The sequence below is a fragment of the Equus quagga genome, chromosome 6, assembly GCF_021613505.1.
Source record: "Equus quagga isolate Etosha38 chromosome 6, UCLA_HA_Equagga_1.0, whole genome shotgun sequence".
In the NCBI taxonomy this organism is placed as follows: Eukaryota; Metazoa; Chordata; class Mammalia; order Perissodactyla; family Equidae; genus Equus; species Equus quagga.
In genome coordinates, this window is record NC_060272.1 from 119578958 (window position 1) to 119599575 (window position 20618).

General features: G+C 44.7%; 1 protein-coding gene across 1 annotated transcript in view; it reads left to right on the forward strand.

Moving 5' to 3' along the window:
* The window catches only part of ACER2 (alkaline ceramidase 2), a 30193-nt gene extending 9845 nt beyond the window's left edge, over positions 1-20348 (forward strand). The window contains exons 4-6 of the mRNA XM_046664989.1: positions 6172-6309; positions 12477-12614; positions 15829-20348. Of these exons, the coding sequence (XP_046520945.1) occupies positions 6172-6309; positions 12477-12614; positions 15829-16012 (460 nt within the window). The 3' untranslated portion in view covers positions 16013-20348. The remainder of the gene's footprint in view (positions 1-6171; positions 6310-12476; positions 12615-15828) is intronic.
* The last annotated feature ends 270 nt before the right edge of the window (positions 20349-20618 follow it).

Here is a 20618-nt window from a genome sequence, read left to right on the forward strand (position 1 = left end):
TATGCCTTTGATGAGAGCTTCACACACAGACACGCACACACAGACACGCACATACACAGACACACACATGCATCTCCAAGCTGGAAACTGAGAATTTCAGGAAGAGATGTACTTTAATATCCATTGTGTTGTTGTGCTTATATGGTTATATGGATCCAGTAAATATTTCTTGAACACTTACCGTTTACTATGCATTTTTCTAGGCACTGGAATCTAGCAGTAAACAAAGCAGCAGAGTCTGTGTCCTCGATGAGCTCACACTGAAGCTGGGGAGATGATGAATCAACACACACACACACGAATAATATAATGTTAGGGTGTGAGAAAGTGCTATGATGAAAAATGAAGCTGGTAAGGGGATGGTGGTGACTTGGGGAAAGCCTTTCTGAGGAGCTGTGTAAGATTGTTAATATTTGAAGAAACAGAAGAGAGTCAGGCTCGTAAAGATGAGAAATGCTCCCAGAGCAGATTACCCAAATATTTCTCTGCAGGGCACTGTGTTTTGATAAAAAATATATATGGATAAATAGTCTACAAATATGGATTCAATTAAGCAAGCGGTGTATGCCCAGGGAAGAGCTATACCAGGAAAATAAAAGAATCCATTTCAATTTTCCTGGTACTCTCGAGAGGAATAGGAGCTGTGCAGCCGTTGGAGACAAAGGCTGTTCTCTCTGGACTGTGGTGGATGAGTGTCCATGAAACGTGCTGCCTGCAAAAGCACGCTGTAGAACTCTATGTGTAAGATCCTAATTTTATTTATTTACTTTTTTGAGGAAGATTAGCCCTGAGCTAACCTCTGCTGCCAATCCTCCTCTTTCTGCTGAGGAAGACTGGCCCTGAACTAACATCCGTACCCATTTTCCTCTACTTTGTATGTGAGATGCCTGCCACAGCATGGCTTGCCAAGTGGTGCCATGTCCGCCCCCGGGATCCTAACAAGCGAACCCCGGACCGCCAAAGCAGAACTTTCGAACTTAACTGCTGCGCCACCAGGCCAGCCCCAGATCCTAATTTGACAGTGAATGAACCAGCCTCTTGTTGAGTACACCTCTTTGCATGTGCTGAGAAATGCCTGGGAGGATGCGGATGGCAACTAGTGCTGTTGGCTGTTCTTAGGGATGAGGGTGGAGAGAGAACTTACACTTATACCTTTCATCTGTAGTGTTTTACAATTGTTTTTTACAAAGAGCTCATGTTAATCTTTTAATACTAAAAATGTGTTTTTAAATGAAGTAGGGACAAAATGTACTTTAATTGGATTAGCTGTACAATCTTCAGCCTGGGCAGCAGGATTTGAATTAAATAGTAATCTCTGAGTATCATCAAGCAGATAGAAGTATCCTCAAGAAGTTTACTTATCAGAAAATGAGAGAGAGAGAGGGAGAAAGCGAGCCAGCTGTTTATGAACAGCAGTGAAGAGGAGGATGTTCCTGGTCTGAGATGAGGTATGGTCTGCATCTTGCTGAGGCCTTCTCCTCAGCTGAGGAAGCGCCCTTTAAAAGGCAGCAAGTTGGTTTCTGTCTCTGGTTTCTAGTCTTGTTGTTTTGTTTCCTTGTTCAGCTTCAGGAGAATGACTGAGGATGACTAGAAAGCCTCAGGAGGTGGGGAAGGGAGGTGGGGGAGGGGTGGGGAAGGAGTTGGGGGAGGCGGGAGATGAGGGCACGAGACAGAGTCATGAGGTGGCTTTCAGGCAGGGACTTTTTGACTCTGCTTGGGAAACACACCATTTCCCTTTTGACTTTTTCTCTTGTCTCAGAAGGTGCCCTCCAGTTGCCTCCACCCTCTCCCTGAACACAGTGTGTATTAGGTTGAGAGCTGAGGAACCACTGTGCTCTTGGATCTGGTCTTTCAAGACCTTGGATCTGAGTGAGAAGTTGAAGAAATGGGAATAAGGGTTTTGTGTGTCTGTTTGTGGCATTCTGGAGGCCTGGGTGGAGATTCCAAATGACAGTTTTGAATGTGTTCATAATAGAGAAACTTTTTCTTTTCTCATTTCTTGAAGGTGGGAGAGAGGGAACGTTGTTATGAGGAGGAGAGAAGAAAATGGGTCAATGCTGTGGTAATTAAAGCTTACCGGCTTTAATGATGAAGACATATTGTGAGGCAGAGGGGTCTCTGCCCAGCTGGGCCTGTACCATCGCCCGCACCTGCACCGTTTCTCTGGGGAGGATGTGACCCCTCTCTCTTTGGTTTGGGCAGAGTCCTTGGAGGCACCACACGTGTCTATATCCCTGGCTTTGGAGAAGACCTGGGTTTGAAGCCTAGCTTCCTGCTTACAAACTGTCTAAATCATCTTGACTCTTTAGCTTTCTATTTCCTCATCTGTACAGTTAGGTAAATGATAGTGTTCACCTCAGGGTTCTCGTGAGATGACCCTGCAGAGCTCTTCACATAGTCCTCAGAACACGGTGAGTGCTCAAAGGAGGCTTTCATTACTATCAATGGCTTGTAGAGGAGATTTCTGCCCAGCATTTCTGAGCTGTGCATACAACTTGAAGGAGAGAATGGGCATTGACCATTTCTATGAGCAAAGCAAGAAAAGGTGCATATTATAGGAAAAGTAGCTCACTGTAAGTCAGGATTTCAGCTCTATTTGTCCGTCTTCAATTTTCCAGTGACAAGGAGAGCGAGAAGGCCAAAGCCCTTTGTGTGGGCTTCATCGCCCATGAGGCAGGGACAGGTGGCAGCTCTGCAGTGTAGGTGGAAGGCCAGACCAAAGATTTCAGGTCAAAACCAGGATTTCTGTAGACCGGGGATTGTGTGGTTAAGCTACCGGAACTGACCAGATTGCTAACATTTCTCTTTCTCTCTCTCTTTTTATTTTGTGATCTAGACTGCTGGAATATTTCTAAAAACATATTAAGAGTTCAGGTGCGAGATTTCTGGAGAAGAGAGAGTAGAGTGAGGCAGCCAAGTGACTGGCTCAGACAGATATGGATTTGAATAACAATCCACTTTTTTTAAACCTCTGATACCTCATTTTGCTCACCTGTAAAGTGGAGATAGTAAAAGTATCTACCTCATGGCATTAGAAATATTTGGGAAAATCGTGTAAGTGTCTAGTGCAGTGACTCTACAGAGTAAGGACTCAGTAGTGCCAGCAGTTATTATGAATGACTGATATGGATAAGTGTTTTGAAGTCTGTCTAGAACAGCAGGGAATTATTAAAGTTCATTATGTAAATAGGAATAATTGTGGGTTTAAAAAAAGAAGGGCTTTCTTTCAGCCTGCCTGGAATGTCCTAAGAATTGTCAGGACATGTGCTCAGCTGTTGATGGTTATTAATACTTTTTAGGCATTTTTGTTTTGAGAAAAAAAAATAAGAACAAAGAACTAATAGGCTAATTGTATCCATTTCTTAAAGAATTTATCCTGCTGTGATTTTTATGATTTTGCCTCTACAAAACTAGGGACAGCCTTCACTTCATAATCCAGCTCATGTTTTGAATCCTGAATAGCAAGGCTGCAGGCTGGGGGCCTGTCAGTCCTGCTCTCACACTGGCTGGGTGACTTGAGGCCGCCGTCTGAGACTCTCTGGGCCTTATCAGATCTGTACTTATAAAAGGACAGGGATGGACCTTCCAGCACCAAATGCTATCGTCCTGTGAACATCAGGGACTTGTTCTAAATAGTTTGTGTGTTAGCCCTCTAGGGTAGTTTAAAGCAGTTGATCTTAACCAGGGGCATTTCCATCACTTAAGGTGCATCTGGGGTTTATGGACATGTTTTTGGTCGTCGCAGAGATGGGCGGTTTTATCATCCATAAATTTTATTTCACTTTAGAAGAGTAAGAGGGGCATTACCAAATCTTTGATATAATAAAGAGGCACAGGGTCTGAGAAGGCTGAAAACCACTGCTTTAAGGGGTAGCTGATAACAACATATCAGTTCTATTTCAATGATATTATGGTGACAGTATTGGGTTGCTAGATTTTGATTGGGGGAATACAGGAAAAAGGGGTGCTAGGGGTTCTTTGACCCTGTCTTCCACTGTGAGCCCACAATGGGCTGGAAAGTTGAAAATAGGACCAGAGACTGCAGTATGGGTTGTTTAGAAAACTCCCGATCAGGGCCCGTTGTGTCTGGATATTTCTAGTTGTCTTGTACCCGGGTCTCTGGTGACTGTGGTTGGCTGGGCTGGCCACGTGACCTCTGTTGACTTGTGCTGGTTGCAGAAGGCACCTTCCCCAAGCACATTCCTCCACACCCTCTGGAGTCGACGACGTGGGGAGGTGTCTGCCCATGTTCTCCTTAAAGAGAGCGTGTCTTGTCAAGCTTACTGCCTTTGAACTCTTTGGTGGCACTCCACAGAACCTTTGTTGATTACAGCACCAGCTCAGTCAGATTTTCCTGGAGAGTGTAATATTATTAACAGTAATAATATTATTTAAAATAGCGTTTATTCTCAAATGATGGTAAGACAATAGTAATAGTGGGTTATTGGCACACACCGTGTACCATACCAGGCACTGTGTCACGTGCTTTAATGCGTGCAGGAATACCATGAGGCAGGGTGTCTTCGTTTTCATATGGGAAACCTGAAGCCTGGAGAGTTTAGTGACTTGCCAAAGGTGCCACAGCTACTGAGTGATGTGATGGAAGCAGAATGTGAACACACATGGGTCTCACTGTAACACCTGTGCTTTTAACCACTCTGTTGTTCTCTCCTGTGTCTGAATCCTAAACATTGGATACAGGCAAGTGATGCAATCTGGAAGTTTTTGATTGTGTTTATGTGAGCTAAGAAGGCCAAAATGCCTTGGTTTGTGTCACAGAACCTTAAACCCGGTGAAAGAGTTTTTGTGGGTCCCCAAGAGCTGTGTGCATGACGGGGGTGGGGGAGCTGTGTGTGGCTGCTATCCCCAGACTGGAGTAAGCAGCCTTTTATCCAGTAGCTGAAGGATGTCCGCCAAGGCCAGGAGAAAAACACAATTCTCCTGAGGATTTGTTGCCTGGATTCTTTCCCATGTGTATATTTTTTCTCTGGTCGAAGTTCAGGGCTACAATTCCTATTCCTTCCAGTCAGAAAGTTGGCAGCTTGATCAATGATTTCCTGTGCCTTGATGATAAATGGTTTTCCTCTTTAAAAGATAAATTTGTATTTTGAAGATTTCAATGCACTTTGATTTCTTTATGATGGAATTTCATTCGGATTAGTTTCCTAACTATGACCTGTTCCAGGGCTTTCGGCCAAAGTAAATAGTGCTAATGAGGAATAACAGAAACTTCAGGAAAATTATGCGTTCCTAAATTTCAGTCATGGATGAGGCCTTGAGATCTTCTAGCCCAGCCTTTTCATTTTTTAGATAAGGAAGTGGAGTCTCAGGGAGAGAAGGACCGTGTCCAGGATCACGTCGCCACTTCCGGTTCTTTCTATTGAAAGCACCTCCACTGAAGGGTGTGAGGATGGTATCAGCTATTTTCCTAAGATTTACCATGTTGAACATTTGTCAACACAAAATTCTGATGTGTACTAGTAGGTTGTCAATAAATATAGACACTATTAGAATTTTTTCCAAAGACACTTATTTTTGTGTGCTAGCCACACAGGACATTCTTTCTTTTACACTAGGAAGCTTTATAGTTTGTAAATACTCTCTGTTTTTGTTATAAAAGTCATGCACATTCGCTTTGTAGAACAGGGGTTGGCAAACTGTGTTCTGTGAGCCAAATGGATTCACTGCCAGTTTTTGCAAATCGAGTTTGATTGGCGCACAGCCATGCCCATTCGCTTACTTGTTGTCTACAAGGGCAGAATTGAGTGGCTGTGGCAGAGACCCTATGACCTGCAAAACCTAAAGTATTTACTATTTCACTCTTTACAGGAAAAGTTTGCCAAACCCTGCTGCAGAACATCTGAAAAAATAGAGAAAAGTAACGCTGAGAAGACAGTTATCCATATCTCACCTTCAGGACCTTAGCTGGATTCTAATTTTACCATTCTCGTGGCTAAATATTTTGAAAATCTCTGATTATTTCCTAAGATCGACTCCTGGAAGTGGAATTACTGAGCCAATGCGTGTGACAGGTCTTTGGAGTCTTGGTACTTGGCGCAGAATTTCTTTTCAGTCTGCCCTCCCACTGGCATTGCCCGTGCCCTGCGCTTGTTTTAACAAACACACACGACCTCCTTTGCTAATGGGTTTGGTTTGCTTTCACCAATTCAGGGGCAGGTTCAAGGTGGTGGTCTGCGTCCTGTCTGCAGTGACAACATGCCTGGCGTTTGTCAAGCCCGCCATCAACAACATCTCTCTGATGACCCTGGGGGTGCCTTGCACTGCGCTGCTCATCGCAGAGCTCAAGAGGTGGGTGCGTTCTTCCTGGCTGCCCCTTATGCTGTCCCTGTGATGGGGACCCGCCAGCTCCTGGTTCTTTTACTGCCCTCTGGTGTGGAAGAGGAGTTTTACTCTTCACAAAGAGTTGCTGACTGTTGGATTAGAAGCAGGTTTGATGGTTTGGTTCCAAATGTGAATGTTCTCATTTTCAGAACGAGGGGAGCAGTTGTTTAATGGATGCAGTGCATCCCAATGATCAAAGCTAGTTTAGCAGGAACACTCAAAGACCTGGTGAGTGCCTAGACCAAGCTGCCTAGACTTTGTGGAAAGGAAAATAGATTTGTTCACATGACAAGAATAAGGAGAAAAAAAGAGTCCTAAAGAGGCTGTTGCATTCTTACACTGAAGGAAAATATATGAATTTCTATGTACAAGGTGACATTGACTTCAGGTGTAATACTGTTGACTGTGCCACTTTCTCTGAGGCTTAGTTTCTTATTTACAATCTATGAGTTTGTAAAGCCTTTGCTATTTGCATACGTATTTTCCTTTGGGAAGTTGTATACTCAGAGTTCAGGTTGATATCCAGAAACATTTTCGTTTAGCTCTTGTGGTACACAGCTGTCTTCTGCTAGCCCCAACTAAAATACATCTAACCACTGCCCTTATTTTAATACCCTTTGAAAATGCTTCTTTTTCTTTGCACCCACTTTTATTTATTTATTTATTTAGGTGAGGAAGGTTGGCCCTGAGCTAACGTCTGTAGCCAATCTTCCTGTTTTTGCTTGAGGAAGAGTGGCTCTGAGCTAACATCGGTGCCAATCTTCCTCCATTTTGTATGTGGGATGCTGCCACAGCAGGGCTTGATGAGCAGTGTGTAGGTCTGCGCCCAGGATCCAAACCTGCAAACCCCAGGCTGCCGAAATGGAGCATGTGAACTTAACCACTATGCCACCAGGCTGGCCCTGCACCCACTTTTAGAACTGCATTTTAATTCATGACTCTCTCACTGTTATGAACACGGAGTGTCTTCATTGAAGTCTTGTGTTTATCCCCCTTGGTGAGAGTTGCTCTGTGTAATGTGTTAAGTCAGCTTTGTCTCAGTCTTTGTTTTGAGAGGAGACATACATGTACACATTTCTTCCCATTGCTTTGCCTCTGGAGGGTGCTTTGATTGTCCACAACACGAGGCAGGGTCAAAGGCAATTGAAGAGGTATTTAAATTTGCTGTCTGGCAATGGAACGACGCTGTCAGGTCTTGTCTACTCAGCCTTCAACAACTGGAGAAGTAAGAGACCCATCTCAGAACACTAACAGATCTTGAAGCTTTTTGGAAAACACACAATTAAATTGCTGATGAAGACATCTGAAATGGATTCGTAACAGTCAGTCTGGGGTGCTGGCTTATAACAGGCCTGAAGTGAATAGAATGTTCTGGACTTAGGTATCTTTCTTGAGAATTCACTGCAATCTATTTTCATTTTAACTCTTGAGTCTAATAATATGTTTTGGCTTGTAATTTTATTAAAAAGTAGCTTAAGGAAAGGTAAAAGATTTTTAATTCATAATATATAAACTAGAGTGAATGAGGGAAGACAAGTGGTTAGGGCAGATTAGTGTATACTGCTGCACAATTGTGATCTTTAAACAGGGAAATATATTTTCCTGAATACTCTTATTTTTTTAATAACAGAGGAAATAATTTCTGCTCCATGCTTAAAAACTTTGCCCCTGAAAAGCTAGCCATCATTACTGCCAATTGGTCTTCATCATCACATTAACAAGTTGCAGCGTCATGGGAAGTATCCGTCCTTGCATCGAGGGCCAGTCTTCCTACCTCGTGATTATTCACCTATTCTATACCTACTTGACTTCTGTGAATTGTCTACTGTGTTATCCCTCCCTCTCCAAAGGATCCTTTCCATTAGCCTATAGAAACATTTGAGTCTCTCCCATCTTCTCTAACAGCCAGCTAGACTCAATCCATGTCAGTCTCCAGCCCCCACCCTTTATCTCTGTTGTATATCACAGCCAAACTGCTGTAAAAGTTGTCCCCATCCCTTACCTCTTATTTACTCTTCAACCCATTCCAGTCTGGCTTCTGTCCCCAGTTGGATACCCAAACCCTTCTTGGCTGTACATCCAGTGACGATGTTTTCGGTCCTCCTGAATCTTACGTGTTGTCCTTTCAGCTGTTTGCACAATTCACCCCTCCTCCTTGAAACGTTCTTTCCTGGGACTCCGCTGACACCACAGCCTCCTGGTTTCTGCTCACTCTGTGGCAGCTCCTTTCCCGTCTCTCATGTAAGCTCCTTCTTTTCTACACACCTTTGCATGTAGGCATCCCTTAAGCTGCGGTCTCCTCTCAGCCGTTCTTCCTTTATACTCCCCGCAAAAGGTCTCATCTACCCACATGGCTTTAATTGCCGTACATATGTGAATGACTCCTGCATTTATGTCTCCCACCCAGTCCCTCCTTCTACCTCCACCATCGTGTTTCTAGCTGCCTACCTGACCTCTCCAACTCCATGTGTCACAGGCATCTCCCATTCAGCTTGTCCACAGCCAGATTGCCAATCTGTCTTTTCCATTTCTGGTTCTCTTAATATTTCCAGCTGCACTCAATGGGAGTGCTATTTACCCGTTTGCTCAAGCCAGAAGCCTGGCTTCCTCTTCCTTCCCTGAACATCCCATCTGATCACAGTCATTTTTCTATTAGTCGACATTGCAATTAAGATCACGTTCAAAATCCTCAGCATGGCCCCTGCCTGCTGATCTCTCCCACGTGAAGCTCCCCATTACATTCTGTCCTCTAGCCATCAGAATGGCTTCCATGTCCCCAAGGGGACCTCGCTCCTTGTGGCCCCAGGTTTGTGTTCATGCTGTCCCTTCCTTCTGACCCTTCTGCTTGGCTCACTTCTGCTTATCCATCAGGTTTTGGTTCAGCTGTTTATATGCTCTCATAGCTCCCCAAATTTCTCCTTTATGACACCCATCCCAGTTGTAATTAAAAAAGTATTTGTGCTGTTGTCTTGCTCAGTGCCTGTCTCCTCTGCTCGACGTAGACTCCACGTGGCCAGGGAAGAGGTCCCTGTGCTCACTGCTGTGTCCCAGTTCCCACCCGAGTCCAGCAAGGAAAGAGAAGACGGTTGTTGGCCTGCTTTGATAAAATTCCCAGACGAGAGGCTGCCCTTGCTGCTCTTTGCGTTTCCTTCCAGGATCTTCCCAGCTTGTCGAAGGCGATGACCTGTAATGCCTCAGCTAAATGCTTCTCATCGCCCTCTGCTCAGAGGAAAGAGGGGAGGGGCTAGTTTTTAGCTTTCTGTTTCTCGTTAGCCTCATTCTTAGACTTGTTTTAGTCTGTTCACATTTTCACTGTCCTTTCTGAACCTTCTCTCAGACATGAGGAAACAAAATTTTATTATGATTTGGGCTCATCACCTGACATTGAGTGAAATTTATCATGTTGTCACAATCCCAAGTGACTCAGCTACATCTAAATTATTTTAGATTGGACTTTTTTCTGATTATAGGAGTGAATTTATTGTTAAGAAAAACTTTGAGAATATGACCAAGGGTCAAGAAAAGAAGAGATGGTAGACATCCTTTCAGGTTTTTCTATCCTAAAATAGGGTCTTGCTGTGTATATGACTTCTATCCTGCTTTTTCCACTTAACCTCACACTGACATTTTGATATTAGCCCTGAAAAGTGAGAATAAAACCTAATGGAGCCCAGGTTTGGACAAGCCCCAAGCACAAGCAAGCCTGGCCAGCAGCATCTGGCAGGACCTGTCCGTCTAGAAGCAGAGGAAGGGACAGTGCCAGGGAGCCCCGAGCCCCTGACTCTGCAGTGCTTGCCCTCCTGGCCCTGACCTACCCCTTATGTGACCAATCGCCTGACCTTCCGTCTCTCTTGCCACTTGCCACGTGACAGCATCTCCACCTCCCTGTGCTGCAGTGTTCCTGAAGCCAAACTTTCTAGGTTTAATTAACTAGAGTGTACGTAGATCCTCTTGTACCAGACTAATTGTCTGTACTTTGCTGACACTTGTTTTTGTCAGTTTTCATTTTACCTTTTAAAATGGCAAAGCAGGAGCCCTGTTTATTTTGCCTTCTACAGTGCCTAGCATGGATTCTGAGAATCTGGTACCCAATCAATAAGGTTACTGTTTTTTTGAAATCTAAAAAAAAATGTTCTGCTCGGATCACTAGAATCCAACTAAAATTGTCCGTTTCTTCCTGTTTTATCTATTCATTTGGCACGCATTTATTTAATGCCTGTTCTGGGCACTGGGTATACACTGGTGAATAAAATAAGTATAGTTCCTACTGTCATTGGTCTTACAGTGTAGTGGATACTAGACATTAAAAAACCTACACAAATGACTACATAATTTCAGCTGGTGGTAAGCGTTTTGAAGGAAATGGCAGGGTGCCGTGAGGGGCTGTAATGGGGGGCGACTACATTAGATGGTGGTGGGGCTGTTGAGAAAGTCTGTCTGAGAAAGTGCCTTTGAAGCTGAGACCTGAAGAGGAGGAGAAAGATGGGCCGAGAGGGAGGCACAGCCTGTGAGAGAGCACGAGGTCGAGGGGACCCTTCAAAGGCAGGTGAACTCAAGAGATGGGGGACGAAAACGGTTCATCTCTTTGTTTTGGTCACTAAGTGGAAATCTAGTCACTAAGTCTGTCATGGGCCTTTATTCTTTCAAAAAGCTCTTCAAGGGATGCCTGTCGCCCTCCTACACAAGGCCGTTTCGGGTTGTTTCGAGCAGTCTTTCTGGACCTGCCGCCCGTCCTGGTTTTGCTGATGCTCTTGCTGGGGTTTCTGTCGAGCAGCTGGGAGAGGCCCCAGCGGGCCGGGCCTCAGATGCTGGTCATTTGCTCACACGTATACGGACAAGGAAGGACGACCTCCAATGGGGACAGATGTCACGCTGGCCTCTGGGGTCTGAGAGAACGAGCTTGACCGACCGAGGAGTGGGCCACTGAGGGAAAGGGACCCCAGGGGCGTTTAGAAGACCCCTCAGCCACTGGCTGCCTCGGCACATTGGTCCCAGGAATAGAAGTCCCCCACTTTCTGAGCAACTCGGGAACAAGGAAGGAAAACGGCAGTTGAAGTTTCCCTTGGGCTGTTAGCATTTGTTTCAGAAAAACACTTCGGCGCAGGGTATGTAAGAGCTCGTTGCTTTGGTGGCCAGTGTCAGGAGCCTGCCGTGTGCCCGGCACAGCCCCTGGGGGCCAGAGCTGCAGCAGGAAGTGGCTTCATCTCAGCGGAGGACAGCATAACAAATATATAAGCAAATGGAGAGGCCACCCGAGGGGTTATGGTCGCTACAGAGAAGATTAGAGGAGGGAGAAGGTGAGACTGGTGGGGCAGTTGTTAAAAACAGTGGTCAGCCAAGGGCTTACTGAGTGATGTTTGAGTGAAGACTGAAGATGGTGAGCCATGTGGAACAGCATTCCAGGCAGCGGGAAAAGTAAATGCGAAGGCCTGGAGGAACATGCCTGAGATATTTGAGGAATGGCAAGGATCCCCTGGGGCTTTGATGAACAGAGGCAGCGAGGGATGGAATACACAGGAGAAGCCAGCACATGAGGGGCCCTGTGGCCATTGTGGGCACTTTGGCTTCTGGGAGAAGGGGAAGATGTGGGAGGTTTTTGAGCAGAGTGTTGAGAGTTGACTGTAGGACTGAGGGTGGATGGACGCGACTGCTGTGATTAGGCAAGACGTGATATTGGCTTGGACCCAGGTGGAGGTGGTGGGAAGAGGTCAGATCTGGGATGTTTTGAAGGTAGAGCTGGTGGATTGGGTGTGGGGTGTGTGAGAAAGAAAACAATGACTCCAAGATTCTTGGCTTGAGCTGCTAAAAGCATGGAATGACCTTTTCCCCGAAAGGGTTGGCACAAGAACAGGTGTTGGGCAGGGGAAAGATTTGGGGTTCCTCATGGACGTGCTACAGTGAGATCTGTCTAGACATGGGGGGACAGTCGAGGAGCTCTGCAGTCAGGGGAGAGGCCTGGGTGGGAAGTGTGGCTTCGTGAGCCATCTGTGTCCTGTGTGGTGTTCAGGTCCACGAGGATATGGAGTGACGGTAGGTAGGATAGGAACTCTAGTGCCAAGGGGTTGGGGAGAAGTGGCCGGTGAAGTGGGCAGAACCCAGGACTGACGGCGAGTTGCTCTCGGATCCCCATGCAGGTGTGACAACGTGCGTGTGTTTAAGCTGGGCCTCTTCTCGGGCCTCTGGTGGACCCTAGCCCTCTTCTGCTGGATCAGTGACCGAGCCTTCTGCGAGCTGTTGTCGTCCTTCCACTTCCCCTACCTGCACTGCGTGTGGTGAGCCCCGGCTAATGGGGGGTTGGCTGCAAGACAGTGTTTGGGCTTGCTGGCAGGCTCCCGTCTCCCTGCAAGGTGCGCAGGGGACAGCAGAGCCTGGGGCCCCTCCCTCCTACAGAGACTGGCAGCCGTTTCAGAAGCACTGAAAGTCTTGTCAAAAGCAGAATCGGCTCTGGGGAGCGGGCTTGGCCAGAACAAAAAGACCTCATTGTTTATACTTGAGGTCTGCAGTCTCCTTGCCCACCTCCCTCGGGAAAGCCGAAAGGAGCTTGTAACCTGAGCTCCAGCTCCATCTCTAGGCTGCGGGGAGGGGAAAGGCTTGGGACACATGGGATGTGGGGATGGGGACAGTCCCGAATAGGAACCACTCCTTTGGGGCCTGAGTGACCAGTTGAAGGCATGGTCTCACAGCTCATCTAGGGCCAGTCTCACCCATTTGTTGTACAGGTGGAAACAGAGGCCCAGAGGCGTAAAGTGAATTGTTGGGGATCACCACCCTGATATATGAAGCCAGCCCAGGAGTTTGATAATAGGGAATTGGATCATCTATACTTTGGAATGCTCAGGATACACTGTTAGGTTAAAAAAAAAAAAAGAAAAAGCGGGTTACCAAACAGCATGCAGATTCCTATACTCAGAAGGCTGAGGAGGAAATTGAGCGGCTTTCTTCTAGGAACCGCTTCACCCCAAGCCCAGAGGCATCCTTCCCTCTCTGTCCTCCAGGGCTTCTGATTGCAAAGGATAACAAGGACCAAGAGAACGCTGCTTTACACTGTGCCTTATAAACTGAGAGCATCTGGGGAGGAATGCTAGTGGTTAAGAGTTGGAAAAACTTTGCTAGATCCAAGGTCAGAAGAAGCTTGACTTCTCTCAGGAGATGGGTTTAGGCAACCGTATCTCCACTGTTTGAAAGAATTCGCTTCAATTCCCTTGGACATATGAACTTGTATGTATCTACCACGAGACCTGGTCATCTCTCAGTTTAAGGCTTGGGGACTTCCACAGCTGTTGGCAAAAGACAAAACAAAGTAAAACAGCACAAATTGAGGATTTTAATTTGGAATCTTAGTCTTAGGATCGATTGTCTGAAATTTCTTAGGGTCGACTTTGACTCACACTAATGAATTTATACACACTTTTATATTTGCTGAGTTGTAATTCACAGATAATAAAATGCACAGATTTTAAGCACATCCTTTGATACGTTTTGGTAATTGTATGCACCAGTATAAATACCATCTCATTCAATAGTTTTTATAGCAAATTTTAACAAAAGCGAAGTATGTAACGAGAGATGCTCTCATAATTCCATCCACCAAAGAGCGAGAGATAACAATTGTTAACAGCCTAATGTATATCCTTCCAGATTTTTTATATGTATATTTCTCTAATTCTACTTTTTAAAAACAAAAATAGCATCATTCTATATGTGATGCAAACTGGTCCTTTTTTTGTTGTTTAAACCAAATGCTAGATCATGGACAACTTTCCTTACTAGTGCATATATATTTTTTTCATCATTTTTTGTGTCCAATTAATATTTCACAATATGGATGATTCACAATTGTTTAACCAACCTCTCTGTTAGTGGATATTTAGGTTATTTCTGATTTTTCGCTTTTGCAAACAATCACTAATGAACACCTATGTTTGTAACATGCCTGAATATTTCTTTACATTACATTGTAATATATATTGCCAAATCCAGAGAGATTACATCAATTAACACTTTCTACTAAAGTCAGTAAGCTGGTGCCTTTTACACACTTTCACACATATTGGATATTAACTCTTTCAAATCTTTGTTAACCTGATTGAAAAAAATTATATTTTGTTATTTTCACATCTTTTAAAAAAATTGTATTTTTATTGGGCATTTTTTTCCAAATGTAAATTTGCTACATATATTTTCTCTTTTGAAATATGCCTTTTAAGTTTCTGTCTTTCCTGTGGAGTATTTCTATTTTTAAAAATTTATATCCAGCACCTAGTGCCTGGTGCATAGTAGATAGTCATCACTGTCGAATAACTACATGGCATTTATTGTACAAATTTGCACCACTTTCAAAAGTACGGAGAATAGTACATTGAGCCCCCAGGTAGGCAATACCCAGCTTCTGGATTATCTACATGGGGGCCAGTCTCGTCGTGCCCCCTCACCGGCTGGCCACTCCCCCGCCGATTACTTTAAAGCAAATCCCTGACATCCTATGCAGTGATGAATTTTCGGTTTCTTTGTAATGTGGACATTTTAACTCTTTGTCATATGGTGCAAATATTTACCTCCCGTTCCCATTTATCCTTCGGTTTATTAATGATATTTTTGTACCACACTGGTTTTAAAGTTTCATTCTCATATCTGGCAGTCTTTTCCTTCAGAATTTTGGCTTTTTTTCTCTACGTGCATGACAGAATGGCCGTGACAGCCCTTAAATAACACGGTCCTCAAGGAAACAAATCAGTAGCACTCTTAGAACCATCTTTATTACGTGTGTTTTTAAACTCTTCTCTACACGCGTTACAGAACCGCTGTCACAGCTGTTGCCTTTATGGTTTCTGAACTTTGCGTCATTCCAAGAAAGCCCTCTCCCACCAAAGTTTGTAAAAAGATTTTCTTTGAATATGTTTTAAAATATATTTTAAATCTTTAATTCATCTGGAATTAAGTTTCGGTATAGGGTATAAAGAAGAATTATGTACCTTTAAATGGTCCCTTGCTTGATAAAGGTTAATATTAAAACCTTCTACAGGCACAGTAAAGATAAATTAAAAAAAAAAAAAAAGAGTTCCCCTACTAATCTGAAAAGCAGTTTCCACAGTATAAAATTACTCCTAACGAAGGGCGTCAAATATCTACAGCCAATTATTAAAGCGAGAAGGTGGGATCCATCAGATGTGCCGGTTATTTCCATTATCTTGGCGCCACTTTTAAATCTTGGGCCATGTTTGTCTTCTTGGTTGAGCCCCAAAGGCATTTGCCAGTTTGTTCCTCTCATCAAGATGGAATATTTTAGAACATTGTGAAAGAGGCTGTGTTTACTTAGTGTTTATCTTTCTCCTGCTATTCTGGGGGGGCGGGGGCCTGTTGGTCACCTTTACCCCTTCCCCATTAGAAGAGGCCCTGGGCTGTCCTCATACCAGGAGAGGTGGGTTAGCCCAGGGAGGGGCAGGCTAGACCAGCGGGGTCAAGTTCTCGCCTCTGTCTCCCTTGCAGGCACATCCTCATCTGCCTCGCCGCCTACCTGGGCTGTGTGTGTTTTGCCTACTTCGACGCTGCGTCTGAGATCCCAGAGCAAGGCCCCGTCATCAAGTTCTGGCCCAGTGAGAAGTGGGCCTTCATTGGCGTCCCCTACGTGTCCCTCCTGTGCGCCAAGAAGTCACCCATCAAGATCACGTGATGGCAAGGCGGTGGCCGGCTTTTCTGCTCCTTTTCCCTGGTGCACTAGGGCTTCCTTTGCCAGCAGACAGCCAGGGGGCTTCACAGAGTCTGGAACCTGTGGGGGAGGGGGTCTGTCTTTTTAAAATTCTCTTTCCTTGGGCTCTAACTAGTGTGTCTGTGGACTGCCAGGACTCCACTGTGCGTGGGGAGAAGCGAGTGTCTTCCCCTTTCCCAGAGGTGGAGAGTGGAAGGCTGGGAGGCACCAGGTGTGCCTCGCAGCATCACTTCCAGATGCAGTGACTTGTTGGGCTGTGTCCCTGTGGCGTCTGCAGAGCAGGCCCTTGAGTGACCCGGTGCTCACAATGCCTGGCTTCCTGGAGAGAGTTTGCCTGCTCCAGACCCTGCCATTCCCACGCCCTCTCGGTGCCGACTCTCCCGCTGCCAGACAGGCCCTGCGACAGACAAGATGCTCTGACTGTCTGGTGGAAGATGGCAGAGATCTTCATTTGGGGAAACCGTCCTAAAACAAAACCAAACAAATGAAGCACACAGGGTTTTTGGCCAAGGAGGCTTATGGCCAAGGAGGCTAGTTTTCTACTCGCAGTTCTCAATAACCTAGGTTTTACCTACATTTGTGAATCCTTCAACTACTACCTCTGCTGAGAGAAGGAGACTTGACTTCAGATGAGGGAGAAGCTAACGAGAAAAACCTTCTATGCCAAAAACTACAGTCCACTTTGAGCCATTCTTGAAGAAGAGCACAGTTTTTTTGTTTTGTTTTGTTTTTTATTTTTGGTGAGGAAGATTGGCCATGAGCTAACATCTGTTGCCAGTCTTCCTCTATTTTGTATGTGGGATGCCGCCATAGCATGGCTTGATGAGTGGTGTGTAGGTCTGCACCCAGAATCTGAACCTGCGAACCCCGGGCCGCCAAAGTGGAGCATGTAAACTTAACCACTACGTCACCAGGCTGGCCCCCGGGCACAGTTTTTAAATGTGGACATTGTTTGCCACCCACCCCAGCCCAGTAGCCCCAAACACACAGAGCAGAATAGCTACAGCGTAAGGTCCCTTTGCAGACCCCTACTCCTTACTGCTTGCTCTCTGTAAGATTGCCAGAGGGCTCATGACAATCGTGCTGGGGGTCCTGTTCAAAATTTGGAGCACACATGAAGTTTGGGAAACTTGTCTTCCTTGGAGTCCTGCTGTGTGCTATTCTATTCTGGAATTATCCTTGAGAACCCCCTGCTGCTTTCTCTAATGTTTACTGTGGGAGCCACCCTCCATCCTCTCTCACAGTACAAGGTGCTTCCTGTGGTTTCTCTGAGCATCTGGCTGCTCGTTTTTCTCACTTGCTGGCGGGAACTTCACACAGTGGCTTTGGGTCGCTGGTGCTGCAGGCAAATCTGTTGCCTTCTGAGTTTTCCTCACCTCAAGTGACATTGTTACAACTAATCTTCTCACTGGGCTGAATGGAAAGCTGTCTAGAAGGCGAAGTGGGAGTTAATGACCTCAGGGACTCATTTTCACTCAGGCGTCTCCTTTGCAACATTCCATTGTGAGAAAGGAAAGGACAGACAGGTCCTTCTGGTGTGGACAGGAATCCTGTCCTTGTCCTGAGTATCTAAGAATTGGGCAGTAGCAGTTTTTGGCGTTCCCAGGAACCCTTAACACTGGTTAGAATTTGCACAAGTTCTAAGGTGAGAAGTCCAATAAGAAACTGAATTTAGAGTTTTAAAATGAATGACTTTATCCTCCTTCTGTGGTTTTCAAATTATTTTAGCAGCAGAACCCTGTTTGCAGTAAGAAATAGGTTGTATTTAATTAGCACAAATTTATTTTAAGGTTCAACTTATAGCATTCCCTCACAAATACACCGGGTAGTGAAAATGCAAATTAACGATTTGGTGGTTTTCAAAATAGAAGAATTTGGTATGGAATGAGTGTACGTGTTGCTTTTTTAGTTGAAAAATAAATTTAAAAAATGATACTTGAATTAAGTATTTATGGAACCTCTAATGCACTTCTGTGACACCTGGGTGGTTCATGGAACAGAATTTGAAAACTGCTGTTAAGTCCTTTGGGTTTCAAGTCTAGGATTTTTTACAGAGAAATATCACTGTCTTCACTTCAGGTTGACTCCCTAGGTGTGGGTTCTGGCCTCATCCGTTCTGCAGTATAAAAATGTTCCAAAGTAGAGACTTTGATGTGTTTTAAGCCCAGCTGTCTTAGTGTGGAAGCATAGAACGAGAAGCAGAGAGTGTAGGAAATGTTTTGTGTGTATGTTCGAGGTTTAATTCCTGACTTGAGGGTTCCTCAGTGACGGGAGTGTTGTCCCAGCCGTCAAGGAGGTACCGGTTCTCCCTGTCGGGTGAAGGGCTTGTTCCCTGGGGAACACCATCTCCAGCCCCCAACGCTTTGACCTTGCCCTTCTAGAAGTTTCTGAGTGTCCTTGGGAAATAGGGCTAAAATGTGACTTTGCTGTAAGTAAGGGATTCACAGGGCTATTTCCATCCCTCTTGTACAAGGCAAATGACTAAGTTAAGATGTGGGAGGAATGCTTTTGACGTCAAAAACAGAATGCCTTCCTAGAGACTGGTTTTAATGAGATGAGGGCTGAGAAAGAACTGTGGAATGGGCCGTATTTGAAGAGGACAAAACCTAACTCTACCTTTGAACAGAAACCACTACAGCTTGCATTGTGGGATGGTAAATCAAGAGAGTGAGAACATACCAATCTTATTCTACGTTAGGTTTATGGCATCATTCGTACTATTTATATTTATAATGCTTTTATAGTACTACAGCGCTCTTTAAAGAAAATTGGGAAACTACAGAAAAATGGAAGGAAAAAAGTAATCTGTACTTCTGTTGTGCAAGGACAACCGTTGTTAATATTTTGGTATATTTCCTTCTCATCTTTTTGTTTCCCCCCTAATATAGTTGTAAGTAGAAATCTCGTAGAGTTGACAGTTTATCCTGTAGCTTGAATGGAATATAAGTGCCAGCTGTGTATTCTTCACGACGAGCAGGTGTTGGAAGACACTGAAGGGAGCTGCACAGTTGAGCTCGTCGCTGGATTCTGAGACCTACTCCTGAGTCGTTCCTGACATGAATGGGCCCTAAGAAATAATGAACCGAATCTGCTTTTTCATATGCTTCTGGCCTGGGATTGACAAGTCATAGGAAAGAGCTGATAATTATATGGCTCCACAGGTTTGGATGTTTTCAGATTTTAAAAAAAGTGAATAGCTTCTTTCGTTCATGGATGTGCAATCAGGAATCTTGTGTTTTTCCCCTAATAATGCAGGGAAGTAGAGGTTTGACATTTAGGGGTTAGGTCAAGGCCGTTGCTCAGCATGGCTATCAGTTGCCCAAGATCGATACCCAGCAAGAACTGGATTTAAAATATTAAAAAACGTGAATGTTACCAAGTGATCATTTGAGTCAGTGATTCTTGTTTTATAGTGTTGATTTTAGAAAAAGAAATCTTCTCTCCCTTTTGTGATGATATTGTCATAAAACAAGCACTTCAGTGAATATATTTACGGGGTGCGGGGATGAGCAACCTGAATCTATTTGTAACAGGCTACATTTTGGGGGAACTCGGTGCCTGTCCCTCTGAAGATGCCTAAAACATTAGTTATGGATGAAAGATGTTCTGTTGGGGGACTAAGCTTGGTGGTTGTCAAGCACAGGCTTTGTGAAATCCCATCACCTATCCTGATCACTGGAGTTCTCAGGTGCGTAAAGCTTCTCCCCGCTTCATCCCGCTTCGGGAGCCAGTGCCATGTCGGAGGCTCCTGGACTGGAATTTGACTGTTCCCTTGCTCTCTGTCCCTCGGGGCTGACCTGGAACCATCTAGGGGACAGGTGAGGGCTGAAGCTGGCCCGGTCAGAGCCCCTCTCATAGTCCCTTTCCCCAAATGGACTTGGAACCTTCCATAGTCCCCCCATTGCATGGGTGCTGCCGTTCCAGCCGGCCGGAGAAGTCTCCAGCCAGGTTGGGATTCTCAGTGGATTTTATAGATGTCATTCTCCTGCAGATTTTTTTAAAAAATGGCCCCTACTCTAAGGGACTAATTGTTTGAATTATGTCTTTCCCTATATGTTGAACCAGATATAAGACAATTTTGTACCTACAGTATGTAATCAAAGCAAATATAATATTTTCAGATAGATACCTTATTTTATATTTTATGTAGGGGGTGCCATATGAGGGCGGTGTGCCCATGGCTGTGGTGGCATGGAATCTCCCTTGCTGTGGGGGTGATTTAAGGCCTTTGAAATGGAGCTTTTGCACTTTATGCTCTTCTGTGAACTGACTATGAAAGCTATGGTTGACATTAAAGCCATCAGTGGCATTTTCTGTGAATGAAGATGTATGGGTTTGTATTTATTTCCAAAATGACTTCTGAAATATCTGCAGTGAAAAATGCATTTAGAGGATTGTAGAGCAAAGCATATTTGCCCAAATTCGTTTGTTAATGAATTTGAGTATCCTTATTAAACACACTTAGAATTAGTGTCGTTAATTGTTGGTTTCTTCTCAGAGCTGTGAAATCAATAGACCTAAATCTTTCCAGTATAAAATACCTAAAAGCAGGATATTTTTATTGAAAGTT